At 41.8% G+C, this 17,650-nt stretch overlaps 1 protein-coding gene across 1 annotated transcript in view; it reads right to left on the bottom strand.

The window, feature by feature from the left end:
- The window catches only part of LOC137412154 (serine/threonine-protein kinase BRSK2), a 418,950-nt gene that overhangs the window by 124,520 nt on the left and 276,780 nt on the right, over positions 1 to 17,650 (bottom strand). Inside the window, exons 8-9 of the mRNA XM_078779545.1 lie at positions 15,930 to 16,076; positions 15,794 to 15,828 (exon numbers count right to left, since the gene is read on the bottom strand). Of these exons, the coding sequence (XP_078635671.1) occupies positions 15,794 to 15,828; positions 15,930 to 16,076 (182 nt within the window). The remainder of the gene's footprint in view (positions 1 to 15,793; positions 15,829 to 15,929; positions 16,077 to 17,650) is intronic.

Raw genomic sequence — 17,650 nt, 5'->3', positions numbered from 1 at the left:
ATATGTGTTTCCCACTAGATTGACTTTGCATTGTATCAAACAAAATAAGCGTAGGCCCTTGCAATTTCCCCAAACATCTCCGCTCTCCAAAGTTCCTTTCAAAAGGGGTGCGAGTGGTGTTCAATCCCGCAAGCCGCCATTGCCCATGTGCTAACCTCGGAGAAGAAAGGCGTGTCTCCACCTCGTCATAGAGGGGAGGAGTGAGCCAACCCCACTTGGCCAACCAGCACCGCGGTTAGCGACCCGGTAGGCGTGCCCTCGCAGCCGGCGGCTTGATTCCGCCCGGAGTAATAAAAGCGACGGGAAGGGACTGCTTCAACAGATGACCTGGGAGATGAGCGAAGAGGCGACACCAAGAGGAGCGGTGAGATGCGAAACGCTCCAAGCCAAAGAGGAGAGGTACTCGGAAAGGAAACCAGCTTTGGAGAGACGCGCTGAAAGGAGGGAGACGGCTCCACCAGAAGGAGAGGAGCAGGTGTGCCGAGCCAGCGCGTGACGTCTACAGCAGCGGATACGCGACGGAGGGTTTTCCCGCCAAAAGCGCGAGGAATTGAGAGCTGCTGCCTCCGACCCTGCCTCCCCCCTCCAGCAATCCACCTCAAGCCCTACCTGCCTGCAATATCCCCCGTGTAAGTGTGAACGTCGTCTGTCCTACTCGTTGTCTTGGGATTAAGTAAATTGAATAGAATAAGCTAATGATGCTCTGTGTGACTGCTTTTTCCATCCATTGCTTGTAAATAATTTTGGTCGCTCTTTCTTTTTGCTTGTGTGTGTATAATAAATCTGTTCTTCCTCCGTACTCTGTCTTCTTCTCTTTTCCTTCTCTTTCGGTCGCTTTAGAGGTTTCCCGATTGAATATCTGCGGTGTGATCTGGTCAACGTCGGGTGGAATCGGGTTCTAATCGGGGAGTAACTGTTCGGACGCGGTAATACCAACCGCTCGGTAAAATAACATCTTTAAACCGCGTCTGTAACAATATATTTTATATATATATATATATACATATATATATATATATATATATATATATATATATATATATATATATATATATATATATATATATATATATATATATATATATATATACAGTAGTGACCCCTAATTCCGAACGCCCCTCATCTCGAACTACTCTAATTCCGAACCGTAAATTCGAGAAAATTTTGTCCCTAATTCCGAATGTATTTCTATAACCGAACCGCCAACATAGCGTTAGCGTCGTTCATATTTCCCGCCGCGAGCGTCGTTCATATTTCCAGTGCTGAAATTAGAGAACTGTGCTTCCATTGGTCTAAAACACAGGCCATTGTTGAAAAGTGGCACCCTAATAAAGCAGTGGTTAACAGGAGCATTAACTTGAAAAGTTAAGAAAAGTCGCCAACACCAGGCAACTTTGGAGAGGTGGTTCTCTAAAGAAAGCAAGCCTTGTGAGCCCCAACCCTCTACAAGTGGTGTTAAGAGACAAAGAGAGCAAACACCAGAAGCACAGTCATCTGATGTTAGCTTGGAAGGTGCCTCACCTTCCAAGCAATAAAACCCTCTCCCTCCTTCCTCCTCTCCAGCTTCCACATGCACCATCAGAACTCTCCACTAAGGTAAATGCAGTTATTTTCATGTTAGTACATTTATTTCTTTTTTTTATTATTATTATTATTAGATATTTAGGGCAATTACTCATCTTATTTTACCTTGAATCATGTGTATTTGCAGTTAACAGTGTCTTGATAATGGGTTTTTGGGGTCCAGGAACGGATTAATTCACTTTCCATTATTTCTTATGAGGAAAATAGTTTCTAATTCCGAACTTTTCCCAATCCGAACTGCCGCTGGAACGAATTAAATTCGGATTTAGAGGTCCCACTGTATGTATATATATATATATATATATATATATATATATATATATATATATATATATAAATATATAAATATATATATATATATATATATATATATATATATATATATATATATATATATATATATATATATATATATATATATATATATATATATATATATATATATATATATACAGACTTGGCATTTAATATGGAATATTTTTTTTTCCTTGACGTGGGTTTACTTTCTGAACTCAGTATATCAATCTGGTGAGTTTCTTTTACCCTTCGGTGATGTCTTTGTTGAAAGAACCATGTCACTGATTGTCTTTCGCAGCAAGAAGTCAATAACAGGATTATATCACAGGTGGCGTGAAAAATTTAAGGACAGGTACATTTGACGATTGGCTTCACAATCGGGTATATAAGGGTTGTTGCGTTCTGTATTAGTGGAAAACAACTGCTGCACGTCTACAAAAGTTATTGCCGCTTCCTCTGGAGATGGTCCGTCAACGTGACAATGCTGTTTGTCATGGAGTGGTGGCTTTACGAAATTCTGGCATGAAACAGCATGCTATTGCTCAGCAGTATGGCATCACTCAAGGTCAGGTGTCAAAGATCCTGAAACGAAATGCTCAAAGGGGTGTCCCTACTCCAATACCAAGGCCAGGACGTCCACGCAGAACCACAAGGAGAGATGATCGCCAGCTGCACCGGTTAGTCTGCAATGGCCGTACCAAGTCAGCTAATCGGCTTAGGGCTGAGTGGCAGCAACTGACAAATGTGCCTGTATCCAGAAGGCTAGTCAACCAACGACTGGTTCGAGCAGGCTATCGTGCCAGGCGTCCCCTGAGAAAGCCACGCCTGACCAGACAACACAGCCAGCGCCGATTGCAGTGGGCCAGAGAGCACCGTCAATGGCAGCCAGGACACTGGAATCACGTGACCTTCAGTGACGAGTCTAGATTTCTGATCTTTCGTCAAAATGGCCACGTCCGAGTGCACAGACAAGTGCATGAAGCCCACAACGAAGATTGTATAGTGCCAAGATTCAAGCTGGAGGTGGTGGGGTGACCGTTTGGGCTGCTTTTCATGCAGGGGGCAAAACTGACCTGGTTGTTCTGAATGGAAACCTGAACCAGTTCAAGTACAGGGTCATTCTGGAAGAAACATTGCTTCCATTTGCTCATGCAGCCTTTCGAGGAAACTTTGTCTTCCAAGATGACAATGCACGGCCTCATCGTGCTCGCATGATCCAACACTTTCTTGCTGACCGTGGTGTAGAGCATATGGAGTGGCCTGCCATGTCCCCGGATATGAATCCGATAGAGAACTTGTGGGCAGAATTAACGCGTCAAATCGACAACTTGGACCAGCAGCCGACCTCTGTGCATGAATTGCAGCAGACTATTGTCACTGCATGGCAAGCGATTCCTGTCCAAACCTTGGCAAATCTCGTGAACAGCATGCCTCGATGTGTACGTGCTCTCCTAAATGCTCATGGGGGTTACACGAAGTAATGAACTGTCATTTTACTGTCCGTAATCCCAGTCATAATTTAGCTTTTGTTTTTGTTGAATTTTTTTTGGGCTAATGTGCAAAATAAAGAGATACTTCTGGAAAACGTACAGAAGTTTAACACAGTACTGTCCGTGAATTGAGTTCGATATCAGTTAACATCACTTTCAAGCATCAATTTATTTGCTTCGAAATGTCAAATGTGGTTTTTGTTTATTTTAAATGTCACATTAACAAAATCTAGAATAATTTCAACATAATTCCAATGAACTTTTGGTTCTAAGTCATCTTGAAAAGTAAGTTCACCCCCACAAAAAAAATATTCCATATTAAATGCCAAGTCTGTATATATATATACTAGCGGGGTCACCCATGGGAATCCCACGGGCATGGATGTGTGTGACATTTCGACATTGAGTTAGATGCTGCACCTGCACATTCAGTTATATAAAATGGTTACTGGCAATTGATCACATCCACAAATGATATAATCCACGCAATTTATGTACTTTACATAACGTTAATAGGAATACATGCCCGTGTAGATGGGAAATACAGTTTCTTTGAAATAAATCACAAATATCAGAAGAAAGTTTTTAAAATTTAGAACTATTCTCACTCAGAGTTAAACATCACCGTAATATTATGCGGTTGCTTCAACGTTTTCGGTGAATTATATGTCATTCCCATCTACACGGGCATGTATTCCTATTAACGTTATGTAAAGTACATAAATTGTGTGGATTACATCATTTGTGGATGTGATAAATTTATTGCCAGTAACCATTTTATATAACTGAATGTGCAGGCGCAGCATCTAACTCAATATGTCGAAATGTCACACACATCCATGCCCGTGGGATTCCCACGGGTGGGAATCCCACGGGCATGGATGTGTGTGACGAATTTTAAATATATGTCGACTGTTATTTTAGGCGGTGTATTTTCGTTTATCATCATGGCGCGATTTAAAAAAACATATCTCTGCATTTTCCTCTCCAATACCTCCTCACACTTTACACACACACCGGCCCATGTTTACATACACACACACACACACACACACACACACACACACACACACACACACACACACACACACACACACACACACACACGTACATCGACACACATGCACACACACACATGCACACACACACACACACACACACACACACGTACGTACAGACACATATACACATATGCAAATATGTATACACATATGTATCCACATATACACATATATGCACATTATACACATATATACATCTACACACACACACACACACACACACACACACACACACACACACACACACACACACACACACACACACACACACACACACACACACACACACACTTATACACACATACACACACACAGACATATATATATACACATACAACAACAACATGCATTTTAAGGCCATTTTCCCCTGCTAGAGCGGGGGTTAGCCTACATACACATACACACACATATACACACACACACACACACACACACACACACACACACACACACACACACACACATATGCATGCGCACACATGCACACACACACATATGCACGCACACACACGCGCACACACACACACACACACACACACACACACACACACACACACACACACACACACACACACACACACACACACGTACACACACACACGTACACATGTCCTACATGTATATATCCCACATCCCACATGTATATACATGTTTAAAGTGTACGTGCCCTTCCCCCCTCCCCCGCCCGGCAACGCTGGGTACTTCTGCTGGTAACTAATAAAATAAAAACGAAGAAATATCTCTCGGTTTCATGAAACTCGGTGGAATTGGATGAAATTCGCTCGGTGAATTCACTCGGTGTAGAGTCCCTGTATAAAGAGAGTTGCGCCATGCGCTGACCCGAGATTTCTGGTCACGGGATTTCGTGGCGCCATTTTGTGTCTAACTTCACCGTGCGTGAACGTCAGCTTGGTACGGGAATGTTGTTTATTGCCAAACAAAATGACTGGTTGTTCTGCTTTTGGTTGTTCAAACCAATCTGGGAAATATAAGATGTATAGATTTCCAAGTGATAAAGTCAGAAGACAAATTTGGGAAGCGAAAGTCAGACGAAAGAGCTGGAAAGCGATCGACTCCTCGAGACTCTGCCAGGTAGGCCCACGCCGCTTGATGATCGATGTTCAAAAGCAATTCTATCTGCTCAGTTTTTTTTTTGGTTGTCTGTCCGTTGAAAACCCTTTTAAAGGGAAGTGATTTGTGTTTGTTTATAATCTTCAAGGAGCTGACCAAAAATGCATTTACGTGGGAAGAACCCTGCTCAATTTTTTTCGGGTAGTCCTAGCGGACCGCATATTGTCATTGATTGATGAAATGTCCCGGTACAGTGACATTGCCTGGTCTGCGGTTGGGTAGTCTGCGGGCAATGTCACTGTACTGTTTCAGAGGGAATTAATTTTGATTTTATAGGGGTGGGAAACCCATGGTCCGTTTTGTTTTCAGTTGTCTGTCCGTCCATTCAAAACTTATTCCGAGGCAAGTTATTTTTTTGGTTTAAAATCTTTAGCCTAATCGGCAATCATAAAAGCAATTTTAGGGGGGGACCTGCTCAATTTTTTTGCGGGTTGTGCAGCCATCCATACGTCCAAAATTTGACGAGTTATTGTTTGCTTTGTACAGTGCTCATGCGTCTTGTGGCATATTTGCTCAAATATGGGAATGAGGAAACTGGTAGATAATTTAAAGTAAACCCTGTTTTTTTTTTTTTTTTTTGTATACAAGATCGAGGCTCGTGAAAGAGCGAACATTAATCACACAGAAAGACAAACAGACACACAAAACAAATAACATCGGGAGCGGTAGACAAGATGGGGAGAGAGGGGGAAGGACACAAACACAACATTTGAGAGCAGGGACCGAGAGACATGGAGACATCGAGAGAACTGTGGGAGGGAGAGGGCTTTGGGGGGGAGGCATGGGAAGGGGGGGGGGGTGGGAGAGGTATAAAACATATGGACACTGCCAAGACTTCCAGGAAAGAAGTTGGAATTTCAAACAAGGTGGATCTGGGGTGAATTAGTGGGGGTAGAAAAGATCAAGGTTTTGGATGGGGGAAGATAAGAGATGGTGGTGAACAGCTGTTTTGAAGACCTGGAGGGAGGAGTGTGATTGAAGTGAGTGTGGGAGTTTGTTCCAGAGGCGGGAGAAAAGAGGAATGAAAGAGTGAAGGTGAGCAGAGAGCCGAGATTTCGGCAGTTTAACCATCAGAGGGGGGCTGGCAGATCTTGTGCGACCTGTAGGAATATTTGGGGGACAGAGCACAGAGAGAGCTGGGGGAGCAAGGCCGGAGAGGAGTCGGTAGAAGACAGAAAGACCACCTACCTGCCTGCGGTGAGTGAGTGAAAGGCCCTCAGAGATAGCTTCATCGCGGGAGATTCCAATGATTCTGAAAGCTTTGGATTCAACAGCGTGAAGCCAAGCCAGGTGTGAGGCAGGAGCACCAGCCCATAGGGGAGAACAGTATTCCATTGAGCTGCGGATGAAAGCCTTGTATGTGGTGAGGAGCTCAGGTGTGCCTAGGAAGGACTTCGCACGACGGAGGATGCCCAGTCGGCGACTGGCTTTGGAGGCCAGCTTGGAAATGTGGTTTTCCCAAGAAAGATCATGGCAGATGGTGAGACCCAAAAGCTTGAGCGACAGAACTTCTTGGAGAGGATTGTTGAGAAAGTAGATGGGAGGGTTGTCCAGTCGATCTTTTCGGAGAGACATAGTAAGAGTGTAAGATTTGTCAGGATTGAAAGACATGTTCCACATGTTTGACCAGTCTGTGATTTTGTCCAGGTCTTCAGAGAGTGAGGAGGCTGCAGACTGCCGATCTGAGGGAAGAGGAATGGAGCGGCAGAGAGTGGAGTCATCAGCAAAGAGATACAGAGGATTTTCCAGAGAGTCGGAGAGATCATTGATAAAGACCAGAAAAAGCACAGGGCCCAGCACACTGCCTTGGGGAACTCCAGCCTGAACGGGAAGGGGAGATGAGAGAAATCCATTCAGGGCCACACGTTGACTACGACCAGAGAGGAAGTCCGCAAGCCATGCATGGAGATTTCCATGGATACCATAGGAGGAGAGTTTGGTGAGCAGAGCTGGGTGCCAGACCGTATCGAAGGCACGTGATATGTCAAGGGAGACAGCTTTGATTTCCTGTTTGGCATTGAGGACCTCCATCCATTGTTGAGACAGCAGAAGCAGCATGTCCAGAGTAGAGTGACCTGGTCTGAAACCAAATTGATGATCAGAGATCAAGCCATTGGAGAAGAGGAAAGATTTCATATCCGAAGCAATGATGGATTCCATGACTTTGCTGATAATTGGGAGCAGGCTGATTGGTCTGTAGTTGCAAGGATCTGTTTTTGCACCTTTTTTGTGTAAAGCGGTAATGTTTGCTGATTTCCAGGATGCTGGCAGATGACCTTGAGCAAAGGATAGGGTGAAAAGAACAGAGAGAGGGTGAGATAGAGCGGCAGAGCAGGATTTTAGGACCCGTGGGCTGATGCCATCTGGTCCAGTTGCAGAATCAGAGTCGAGGTTTGACAAAAACTCCTCCACCTTGTCAGGAGAGAAGGTCACAGAGTCCAGGAGCAGTTTGGTTCGACTGGGAAAGGTGGGAACAGAGAGAGATGGGTTTGGGACTAAGGATTTTGAGGCAAACACAGAGTTGAGGCATTCGGCTTTGTCACGTGCGATGTCAACTGTGTGGCCATTTGAGGTAAGGGAGGGGATGGAGGGGGAACAAACACCAGAAACGGATTTGACCAGACGCCACCAGGATTTGGAGGAAGGAGACAGGTTTGAGAGTTCATTCTTGAGTGAGGAGAGATAGTGCTTCCTGGCACTCCTGAGGGTAGACACACACTTGTTCCGAGCTTGGTGGAAGGAACTGAGATTTCCTTCAGTTGGATTAGCCTTCCAAGAGGCAAAGGCAAGTTGTTTCAGGGCAACTGCCTCACCACAAGATTCAGTGTACCATGGACGGGAGGAAGGGTAAGACAACTGAAGGCGAGATGGGATAAATCTGTGCATGAGAGAGATCAGTTTGCTTTGGAAGAATTCCCAGGAAGAATTGATGTCAGAAGCAGTGGAGATGGGAGACCAATCCAGACGATTGATGGCTGCTTGAAGACCGTCCCAGTCGGCCTGAGTGAAATGCCAGACTCGTCGACGCTGAGGAGGCTCTCTGAGAATGGCCAGAGAGATGTCCACTTTGACAAGCACATGATCAGAAGAACCGATTGGAGCAGAAGAAGAGCAGCAGACATTAGCAGGGAAGTTAGTCATAACCAAGTCAAGAAGAGAAGATACTCCATTGGCTGAGATCCGGGTCGGGAAATTGACAGATTGTGTCAATCCCAGTGAGTCACAGAAGTCCTTTGCTGAGGTGCCATGACTGGTGAGAGAGGAACCCACACCCAACCAGGTGGCATGATGACAATTGAAGTCACCACATATGAGGAAGAGAGAGTTGGGATGAGTGGATAGAAGTTGGTCCATGTTGTCAGACAGTGAAATGTAGATGGAGTCATCACTGTTTGGGGGACGGTACAGAACACATATGAACAAAAGGTGGGAGCGGAGAGGAAGCCGTAGCCAGAGGTACTCCTGGGGGTGAGGAGGAGAGAGGGCAGTGCAAGGAGAGTGAGGAAGAGAGTTTTTGATAAAGATAGCCACCCCACCACCAGGCCGAGGCTCAGGTCTATCATACCGGAGGAGGGAGTAACCAGGAAGAGATATTAAGGAATCAGAGACATCTTGAAGGAGGAAAGTCTCTGTTAAGCAGATCAAGTCTGGATTGTTAGAAGCAACCTGTATGGAGAGATCAGTCAGGTTTGAGCGAAGGCCCCGGATGTTTGAGGTCCATACCGTTAATGAAGAGAGAGGGGGAGCATCCGGTACAGGACAGGGGAGGGGAGGAGTAGGGTAAGATGAAGGATGAGAGGGGGAGGTAGGGAGAGCAGTTGTTAGTGTGTCAGCGATTGCAGAAGAGTTCCAAGAAAGGGAAGGATGAGGAGGATGAAAGGTTTGAAGGTGAAGGGATGAGGAACTGTTCATGCAGTTCCAGTCTGACAATATTGTGACACTTGTGCCATTGACAGTACTTCTGATTGAGCTGATCGCATGCTGGTTTACTCTTCACTGCTATGACAAGATTGCACGCAAGATCCCATGTTACCACATCACTTGCAGCAATTAATGTGAATCTGAATTAACTTAAGTATATTTAGGGTTCTCTAAAGCCTTCGATCATATTCAACGAGACATGTTGTGGAACAAACTTCAAATCTTGGCCGACATGGCAATATTATGAAATTTCTCATTTCTGTGTATGATAATGTAAAATGCTGTGTAAGAATTAATGGTTTTTTAACAGACTGGTTTCCGATAGATGTTGAGTCAAACAAGGCTGGAATTTAAGTCCGCTCTTATTCTCTATGTATATTTGTTATATAGTGGGAAATAGACTGGTTTGTCGCCTGTGTGAGCTTCCTTGTGTTGGGCATTCGAGTGGGGGAAATGGTGTCGTGTGCAGTCAGGCGCAGAGAGCGCTTGTGAGTTGACAGAGGACATTGAGCTCAAGTTGTGTGATGTTGGTCATGTGACCAGAGTGGCAACCTGTAATTGGTTGAGGCTGCAATATAGGTGCAAGAGATAGGAAATACTGTCTTTTCTACATGTGTTGTCGAGGAAAGCAGGCTGTGTGTGTGGTGTGAAAGAAGTGAAATGGTCATGTGAACTCCCGGGGTCTCTTCTCTTCGTACAGGGTCTCTTCTCATCCACGTGGCTGTCGTGAGGTCTCTTGCACTCATCGCAGAAGACAGATGAGGTCTCTTCTCGCCGTATCGTGAGCAGTCTCTCTGTCTGTAGTCATATTCAAGTCTTCACTTGTCGGAGTAGTGATGAGTTTCACTTGTGAGGAGTGAACGGAGTGGTGATGAGTTTCACTTGTGAGGAGTGAACGGAGTAGTGATGAGTATCACTTGTGAGGAGTGAACAGAGTAGTGACGAGTCTCACTTGTGAGGAGTGAACGGAGTAGTGATGAGTTTCACTTGTGAGGAGTGAACGGAGTAGTGATGAGTTTCACTTGTGAGGAGTGAACGTAGTGGGATGAAGTGTTGGTCTGGTCAGAGTGTTGTATTACGGGCAGAGTTTTCTTATGGTCTGAATGTATGAATCATGTTCTGTACTGAATGTATGAACCAAGTTTTGTACTGAATGTTTACTGTGTTGGTCTCATCGTGTTCCTGGTGAAATTAAACAAGTTATGGTGAATACGACGTCTTATCTGTGCTTTTCCATATCTGTTCGACTAGACGAACCGTGCACACTGCAGGTATTTTTTAAAGTTTTTTCTCTGTTTAATTACGGCTTGGCGCAGTCGAAAATTAAGTGTTAATTAAGTCGCCAGCTATGAAACATATTAATCGATCAGGCAATATCCATCAGAGTTCTGGGCAAGGGTGTAGTAATAAATGAACGTTTCAATCTTACTAGATGCCGATGACGTTTTCCTTATGTCAGAGACAGAAGCTGACTTGCAGCTTGTTAAATCATTACAATGGAAATTGAATATAAATGTCGATAAAACGAAAGTTGTACACTATAGAAATATGGCAATACCACGTACAGAATTTGTTTTAAGTGTGTTAGACTATATGTCGGCTGGAAGTCCTACACCGGAATTGCTCTCGGCACCCTTTAAAAAATATTGGATATGCCCACACTCCTTTCTAAAAGTTATTAAAATTCAGAGAACGACAGCATTGGTTTGTCTTACTTATAATGTTAGCTCTTATATGCAGTGTTGGCTTGTAATATGCATTGCCATACCACTTTTAATATCACCACACAGCTCTTTTTCACGGCAATAGCTGAGTTTTTGACAAAACAAATATCACCTGTATGTAATAATAAGACTAAATATGTGTAGTAAAATTTTTTTTAGCAGGTTTAGAATATATCACCCCATATCGCGAATGTACATGTATATCTAATCCGACACACTTAGACACAAAATGGCGTCCAAATTTGAGTTGACACAACTCTCTATATACAGGGACTCTAACTCGGTGTATTCGGTTCGGCTCGGTTCACTCGGTTTAAAGAAAAAGCGATAATGTCGACATGTTGCTGTCTGTGTCATGTTGGGCGGTGTATGATACTTGTTGGCTGTTGGGCGGTGTTGGGCGGTGATATGGTGTATTTTTAAAAATATATCTCTGCATTTTCCCGCGTTGCTGACACCGAGTCGTTCTTCATCGACTGTGTCATTCATTTTGGAAATGGAAGTTTCCACGCAACGCATGAATTGTCACGAGTCAAGAGGAAGTGTCTCGTCATCATCAAATGACAAATATATTACATTGTGAAAATTAAAGATTTCAAATAAACCTATTTAAAGTGTATGCGCAAATAACTAATAAATAAAGAAATGAAGAAATATCTCTCGGTAATTTCTTGAACCATATTTTACTTCCGGCTAATAATGTTGAATGAAATAAAAACGAAGAAATATATGTCGTTTTGTGACGACTGTCATCAAAAGTAAACGGTGAATTCACTCGGTTTATTCGGTTCGGCTCACTCGGTTTAAAGAAAAAGCGATAATGTCGACATGTTGCCGTCTGTCATGTTGGGTGGTGTATGATACATGTTTGGCGGTGTATGATACATATTGGGCGGTTGTTGGCGGTTTGGCGGTGGGCGGTGATATGGTGTATTTTAAAAAATATACCTCTGCATTTTCCCGCGTTGGTGACACCGAGTCGTTCTTCATCGACTGTGTCATTCATTTTGGAAATGGAAGTTTCCACGCAATGCATGAATTGTCACGAGTCAAGAGGAAGTGTCTCATCATCATCAAATGACAAATATATTACATTGTGAAAATTAAAGATTTCAAATAAACCTATTTAAAGTGTATGCGCAAATAACTAATAAATAAAGAAACGAAGAAATATCTCTCGGTAATTTCCTGAACCATATTTTACTTCCGGCTAATAATGTTGAATGAAATAAAAACGAAGAAATATATGTCGTTTTGTGACGACTGTCATCAAAAGTAAACGGTGAATTCACTCGGTTTATTCGGTTCGGCTCGGTTCACTCGGTTTAAAGAAAAAGCGATAATGTCGACATGTTGCCGTCTGTCATGTTGGGCGGTGTATGATACATGTTGGGCGGTGTGTGATACATATTGGGCGGTTGTTGGCGGTTGGGCGGTGGGCGGTGATATGGTGTATTTTTTAAAATATATCTCTGCATTTTCCCGCGTTGCTGACACCGAGTCCAAAACCATCGATAAAAATGAAATCAGATGGTGAGTTAGATTGGAGATAAAGGCGTGAGAGAGACTCAATGGCCTTGAAGTTACAGGCCTTTGAGAATTCATTTCGTTCTATAAACGGCAACTTTCATCGGATTTTCTTCCCGTTTTTTTTCAACCGAGTCTAAAACTATGTTAGCGACTGTGAAAAATGAAATGATATATCGAATTTGATTTGAAATAAAACTGGGAGAGAGAGCAAGACACCACGGGCCTACAAAACAGGCCTCAAAGCTATGCGAGTTAATAAAATGGTGGATATTTGTTTATATGAAGCGAAGCCTCTCCCAGAATGGGTGGAGCTATGGGTGACAGGGTGGAGTAAGCCACACCCCGGACAGACGCCCAACAGACAGACAGACAGAATCATCTACGGCTATTATAATATATATATATATATGTATATATATATATATATATATATATATATATATATATATATATATATATATATATATATATAGTAGGCTTTGTCAATACACTACTATATGAAGACATCTGCAAGACTCAGTTTATGGATAAGTTAAACAAAATAAAAATTATATAGCAAATTATTTTTGCACTACTCTTTAAGGACTACCCTATGTTTCTCAATGTCCACTCTCAATACGTATTGTATTCCTCACCAATCCACATTGGCAACTACAGAGATGGGTCAAACAAAGAAAAAAAAGGAAAATAAACTTCCATTAAAGGGATTTAAAAAACAAATTGAGTTCATATTTTAATTACAAAATAATCTAAAATAATATTATCACAAGTCTAGAATTAACTCTAAAATTTAATTTACTCATTTTGAAAAATGGTGTTTGAAGTTCACGTTCTGATATATAACACCATTCCAGAAACACTGCTGCATATTCCAAGGTAATGCAGATAAAGGCAAAGCTACAGCTTGGCTTTCATGATTTGAATTTCACGATATATTTCACGATGGTGAAACACCAAGGAATGGTGAACTAGAACAATGCGACCGTGTCACCAATATGCCACCGCATTGTCCCGCAATGGGTAGATGCCCTCGTTCACTGTGCTAAAAATAAACAAGTTTGATTTAAATCCCTTCAGCTGTCTTCAAGTATCACATTTTCACCAGCCATGACAGGTTTCACATTGATCGGTGAAGCAGTTTCAGAGAAGGGATTAAAAAAAAAAGAAGGGCTTTCAAACTAATAAATATGGCTGCCAAACCACATGACATATGACCTTTAAAAATGTACACTCTGCATATGTATGGGTAGGCCATGTGACCTATGATGTCATAAATTTAATATTTCAATATAAATGGGTCATTGTGCATGGCATTTCAGATTTTTAGGAAAAGGAATTTGATTAAAATATTTTTGGATGGTATACCACTTCACCTATGATGTCACCATTACCATGCTTTTGTTCCCCAATGGGAGTACTTGACAATGTACCAAGTAAAAAAAAAAAAATCCATTCAGCGGTTTCCGAGAAATAATTTTTTATTTATTTGCATTTAGTCCAATATGGCTGCCATACGATGTGACCTATAACGTCACAATTATCATAAAAACATTCTGCATGGGTGTCTCTCCTACCCTGAAAGTTTCGTCTCAATTTGACATGTGTGCTGAGAAAAACGAGGCTTAGCCCATACGGCCGGACAACCCGAAAACATTATGCCTCCGGCCACCTTTATGAGCGGAGGCATAAAAAGATTTGGGAAGAGAAAAATAATTCTGCAACAAATAATAGTTGTAGAATGCATTTTTTGAGGTTTGTGGTGCAGCAGTTGTTTGGGCACAAGATGTGAGAGAGCCCAAACTCATCTCAGCACACATAGTGAGCAGCCATGCCAATCACCCTCCTTCCCTCCTGTTCCTGGAAGGTGCACAAACTATTTTTTACAATTAGATGACCAACGTGGTCCATTGTAGTCCTGCCTTCGACTTTACCTCCAGTGAGGTCGGCATGGTTTCAATCACCAGCATGTTTCAAATTATACGACTGTCTTCTTTCTCATGAATCTTTCTAAGCGTTTGTAAAATACTTACCCATCTTAGGAAAGCTGTAGTTGTGAGAACAGCTTGTTGCTTTGGCACCACGAGGCTTTCCCAAAAAATGGGAAACAAATTAAATTTGGAATTTAGATGTTAGCCTTGGCAGAAGAATCAAAAGTAGATTGGTGAATAACAATTTATCATTGCTAATGGGTTTTATGTTTGTACCTCACTGATTTATCTCTGCAAACAGGATGGAACAACAAATATAAAATGTCATTGCAATAATGAAAATGAATACTGCAGCAATGTTTACCTTTGATAAACCAAAATTGATACAACTCCTTTGAGAAGCATGACACATTTGGCCCAGGCCCAAGTGGCATGACGCCTCTAGGGGTGAATGATTCATGTCACCACCTATCACATATTCCAATAATATTTGCCACAAGGCATTTCCCTACATACAAATGAGTGGCTGCATGACAGTTATCTTCTTGCTGACATGATCTGCATGATATTGTTCGTGTGTGGGAAGATTATCGGTGCCTCTGATGTGCATGTGAATGGATTATTCCCATACTTTCATTAGCCATGCAGTGCAGACACAGCTCGAAATACTGAACAATGATGCTGTGGCCCTTGTCGTTTTCCCTGCTTCGTCTTGTCACCATGAATCTCAATTAACTTTGGTGGAATGTAAAGTACATAAAAATGTCGCTGTTTTTAATGATCTTCACAAGCCACTTGACCGAAAGGTGCCAGGCGAAGGTCTAAGGCATTCTAATTACAACCATTCCAAGCTCATAAACATGCTGTAAAATAATTGGACTGATCCTTACTTTTGGTGACTAAAACAAAGCAGGCCATTTAAGGAATTGATATAGTCACTGCAAGACAAAAGTCATTTTTATACACACTCTTAAATAACTTCGAAGAAGAACGACTGTTAGTCGTAAACGACGAGCTCATATGACTGGAATGCAAATTTGTTTGTATGAGTGGTCCTTTTTACGTATAGTAGGCCACAATGGACATAAGATGTTTGAGATGCTGAGTAATATAAAAATGTAACTTACACAAGGTACCAGGAGTGTTTCTGTACTTGATCCAGCTGTGGAAAGATGTTGGAAAAGTATCAACAGTGACCATTTTAAATGAAAACTCTGCTTGTAGGGAAAGACAGGAGGACTGATGTAAGTGAACAGGACTCACCATGAGCCTCTTGTTCGTATCCACCTCGATCATGCCTCGAAGCAGGTCCTGGCAGTCTGGGGGGATAAAGTGGGGCATGTGGAACACTCCACGCTTCACCTTCTCCAATAATTGTCGTAGATTGTCATCATCGAAGGGAAGTGCACCCTACCAAAAATAAGAAGAAAGTGGATACAGTGGAAGATAAATGTGGTTGAAGTCAGAAAATAACTAACAGGCCACAAAACTTTCTTCAACTTGTGCAGGTGCTGGAAATAATAGCAGCAGGACTTACAGAACAGTTAAAAAAAAAGAGGTCCTATTACACTGAATTATAGACTAATGTATATTACATGAGGTACAGTGAATGATTAGTTTACTTAGTAATTCGATTAGTAAATATAATTATCATTGAAAATTTCAATAACGGGTTGAAAACAATATAGCTAGATATAGGAAATTGCAGCAAAAATGCTCACAGAAAGGTCTTGAATAAACCCTGCGATGGAATATTAAACCATAACTGGAATGCTAAGGTTGATGGAGCATTCACTGCTGGGATGTGGATAGTGCCCACAATGGACTCCTCAACTCATGAAAGCAAAATAAAAATCAGAATTATCACTCACATTCAAAGTTGTGAGAAAGGTTCTCTGTTGGCATATATATAATATATATATACATACATATACTGTATATGTATATGTATATATATATATTATATATATATATCTATATATATATATATATATATAATTATATATATATATATATATATATATATATATATATATATATATATATATATATATATATATATGTATATATATATATATATATATATATATATATATATATATATATATATTTATATATATATATATATATATATATATTATATATATAATACATATATATACAGTGAAACCTTGACTTACGAGTTTAATTCGTTCTGTGACCGAGCTCGTAACTCAATTTGCTCGTTTCTCAAATTAAATTTCCCCATTAAAATGCATTGAAATGCTATTAATCCGTTCCAGCCCGCCAAAAACCACACCAATTTTTTTTTAAATATACAGTATATATAAAAATATCTCGCGCTTTATATTTTACCTGTATGCAGCATACAAGTTGGCAGGATGGCCTGGACTGGAGGTACGCACACTTGACTCTAAACTATCCAGCCTGGGTTTGAATCCCGACCCAGCTATAACCTGTCATGTCGGTGTTTCACAGGCAGGGTGATTCATCAATGTGTGTACCGCTAAACTGGGCGCCCCGTTTGCGTCCCATTAGTTGTTGGATGTTAAGGATCTGTGTAGTGTTCTGGGCCCTGTGCTATTTCTGGTCTTCATCAATGACCTCATCGAAATGAGGATCTGTGGTGTTCTGGTAGTGTTCTGGGCCCTGTGCTATTTTGGTCTTCATCAATGACCTCATCGAAATGACCTCATCAATGACCCATCGAAAACCTTGATATTTTCTACCCCCGGTAATTCACCCCAGAGTCCTTGCAGTGTTCATATGTTTTATTCCTCTCCCACCTCCCCCCAAGTCCTCCCGATGTCCCTGCTCTCAAATGTTGTGTTTGTGTCCTTCCCCCTCTCTCCCCATATTGTCTGCCGCTCCCCTTGTTTTTTGTGTTTTGTGTGTCGGTTTGTCTTTTTGTGTGATTAATGTTAGCTTTTTCACGAGCCTCGATCTTGTATACAAAAAAAATCAAAAAAAATCCGTGTCTTCCA

This window comes from Myxine glutinosa, chromosome 1 (assembly GCF_964187855.1).
Source record: "Myxine glutinosa chromosome 1, kmMyxGlut1.1, whole genome shotgun sequence".
Classification (NCBI taxonomy): domain Eukaryota; kingdom Metazoa; phylum Chordata; class Myxini; order Myxiniformes; family Myxinidae; genus Myxine; species Myxine glutinosa.
This window is presented reverse-complemented; position numbering and strand designations above follow the sequence as displayed.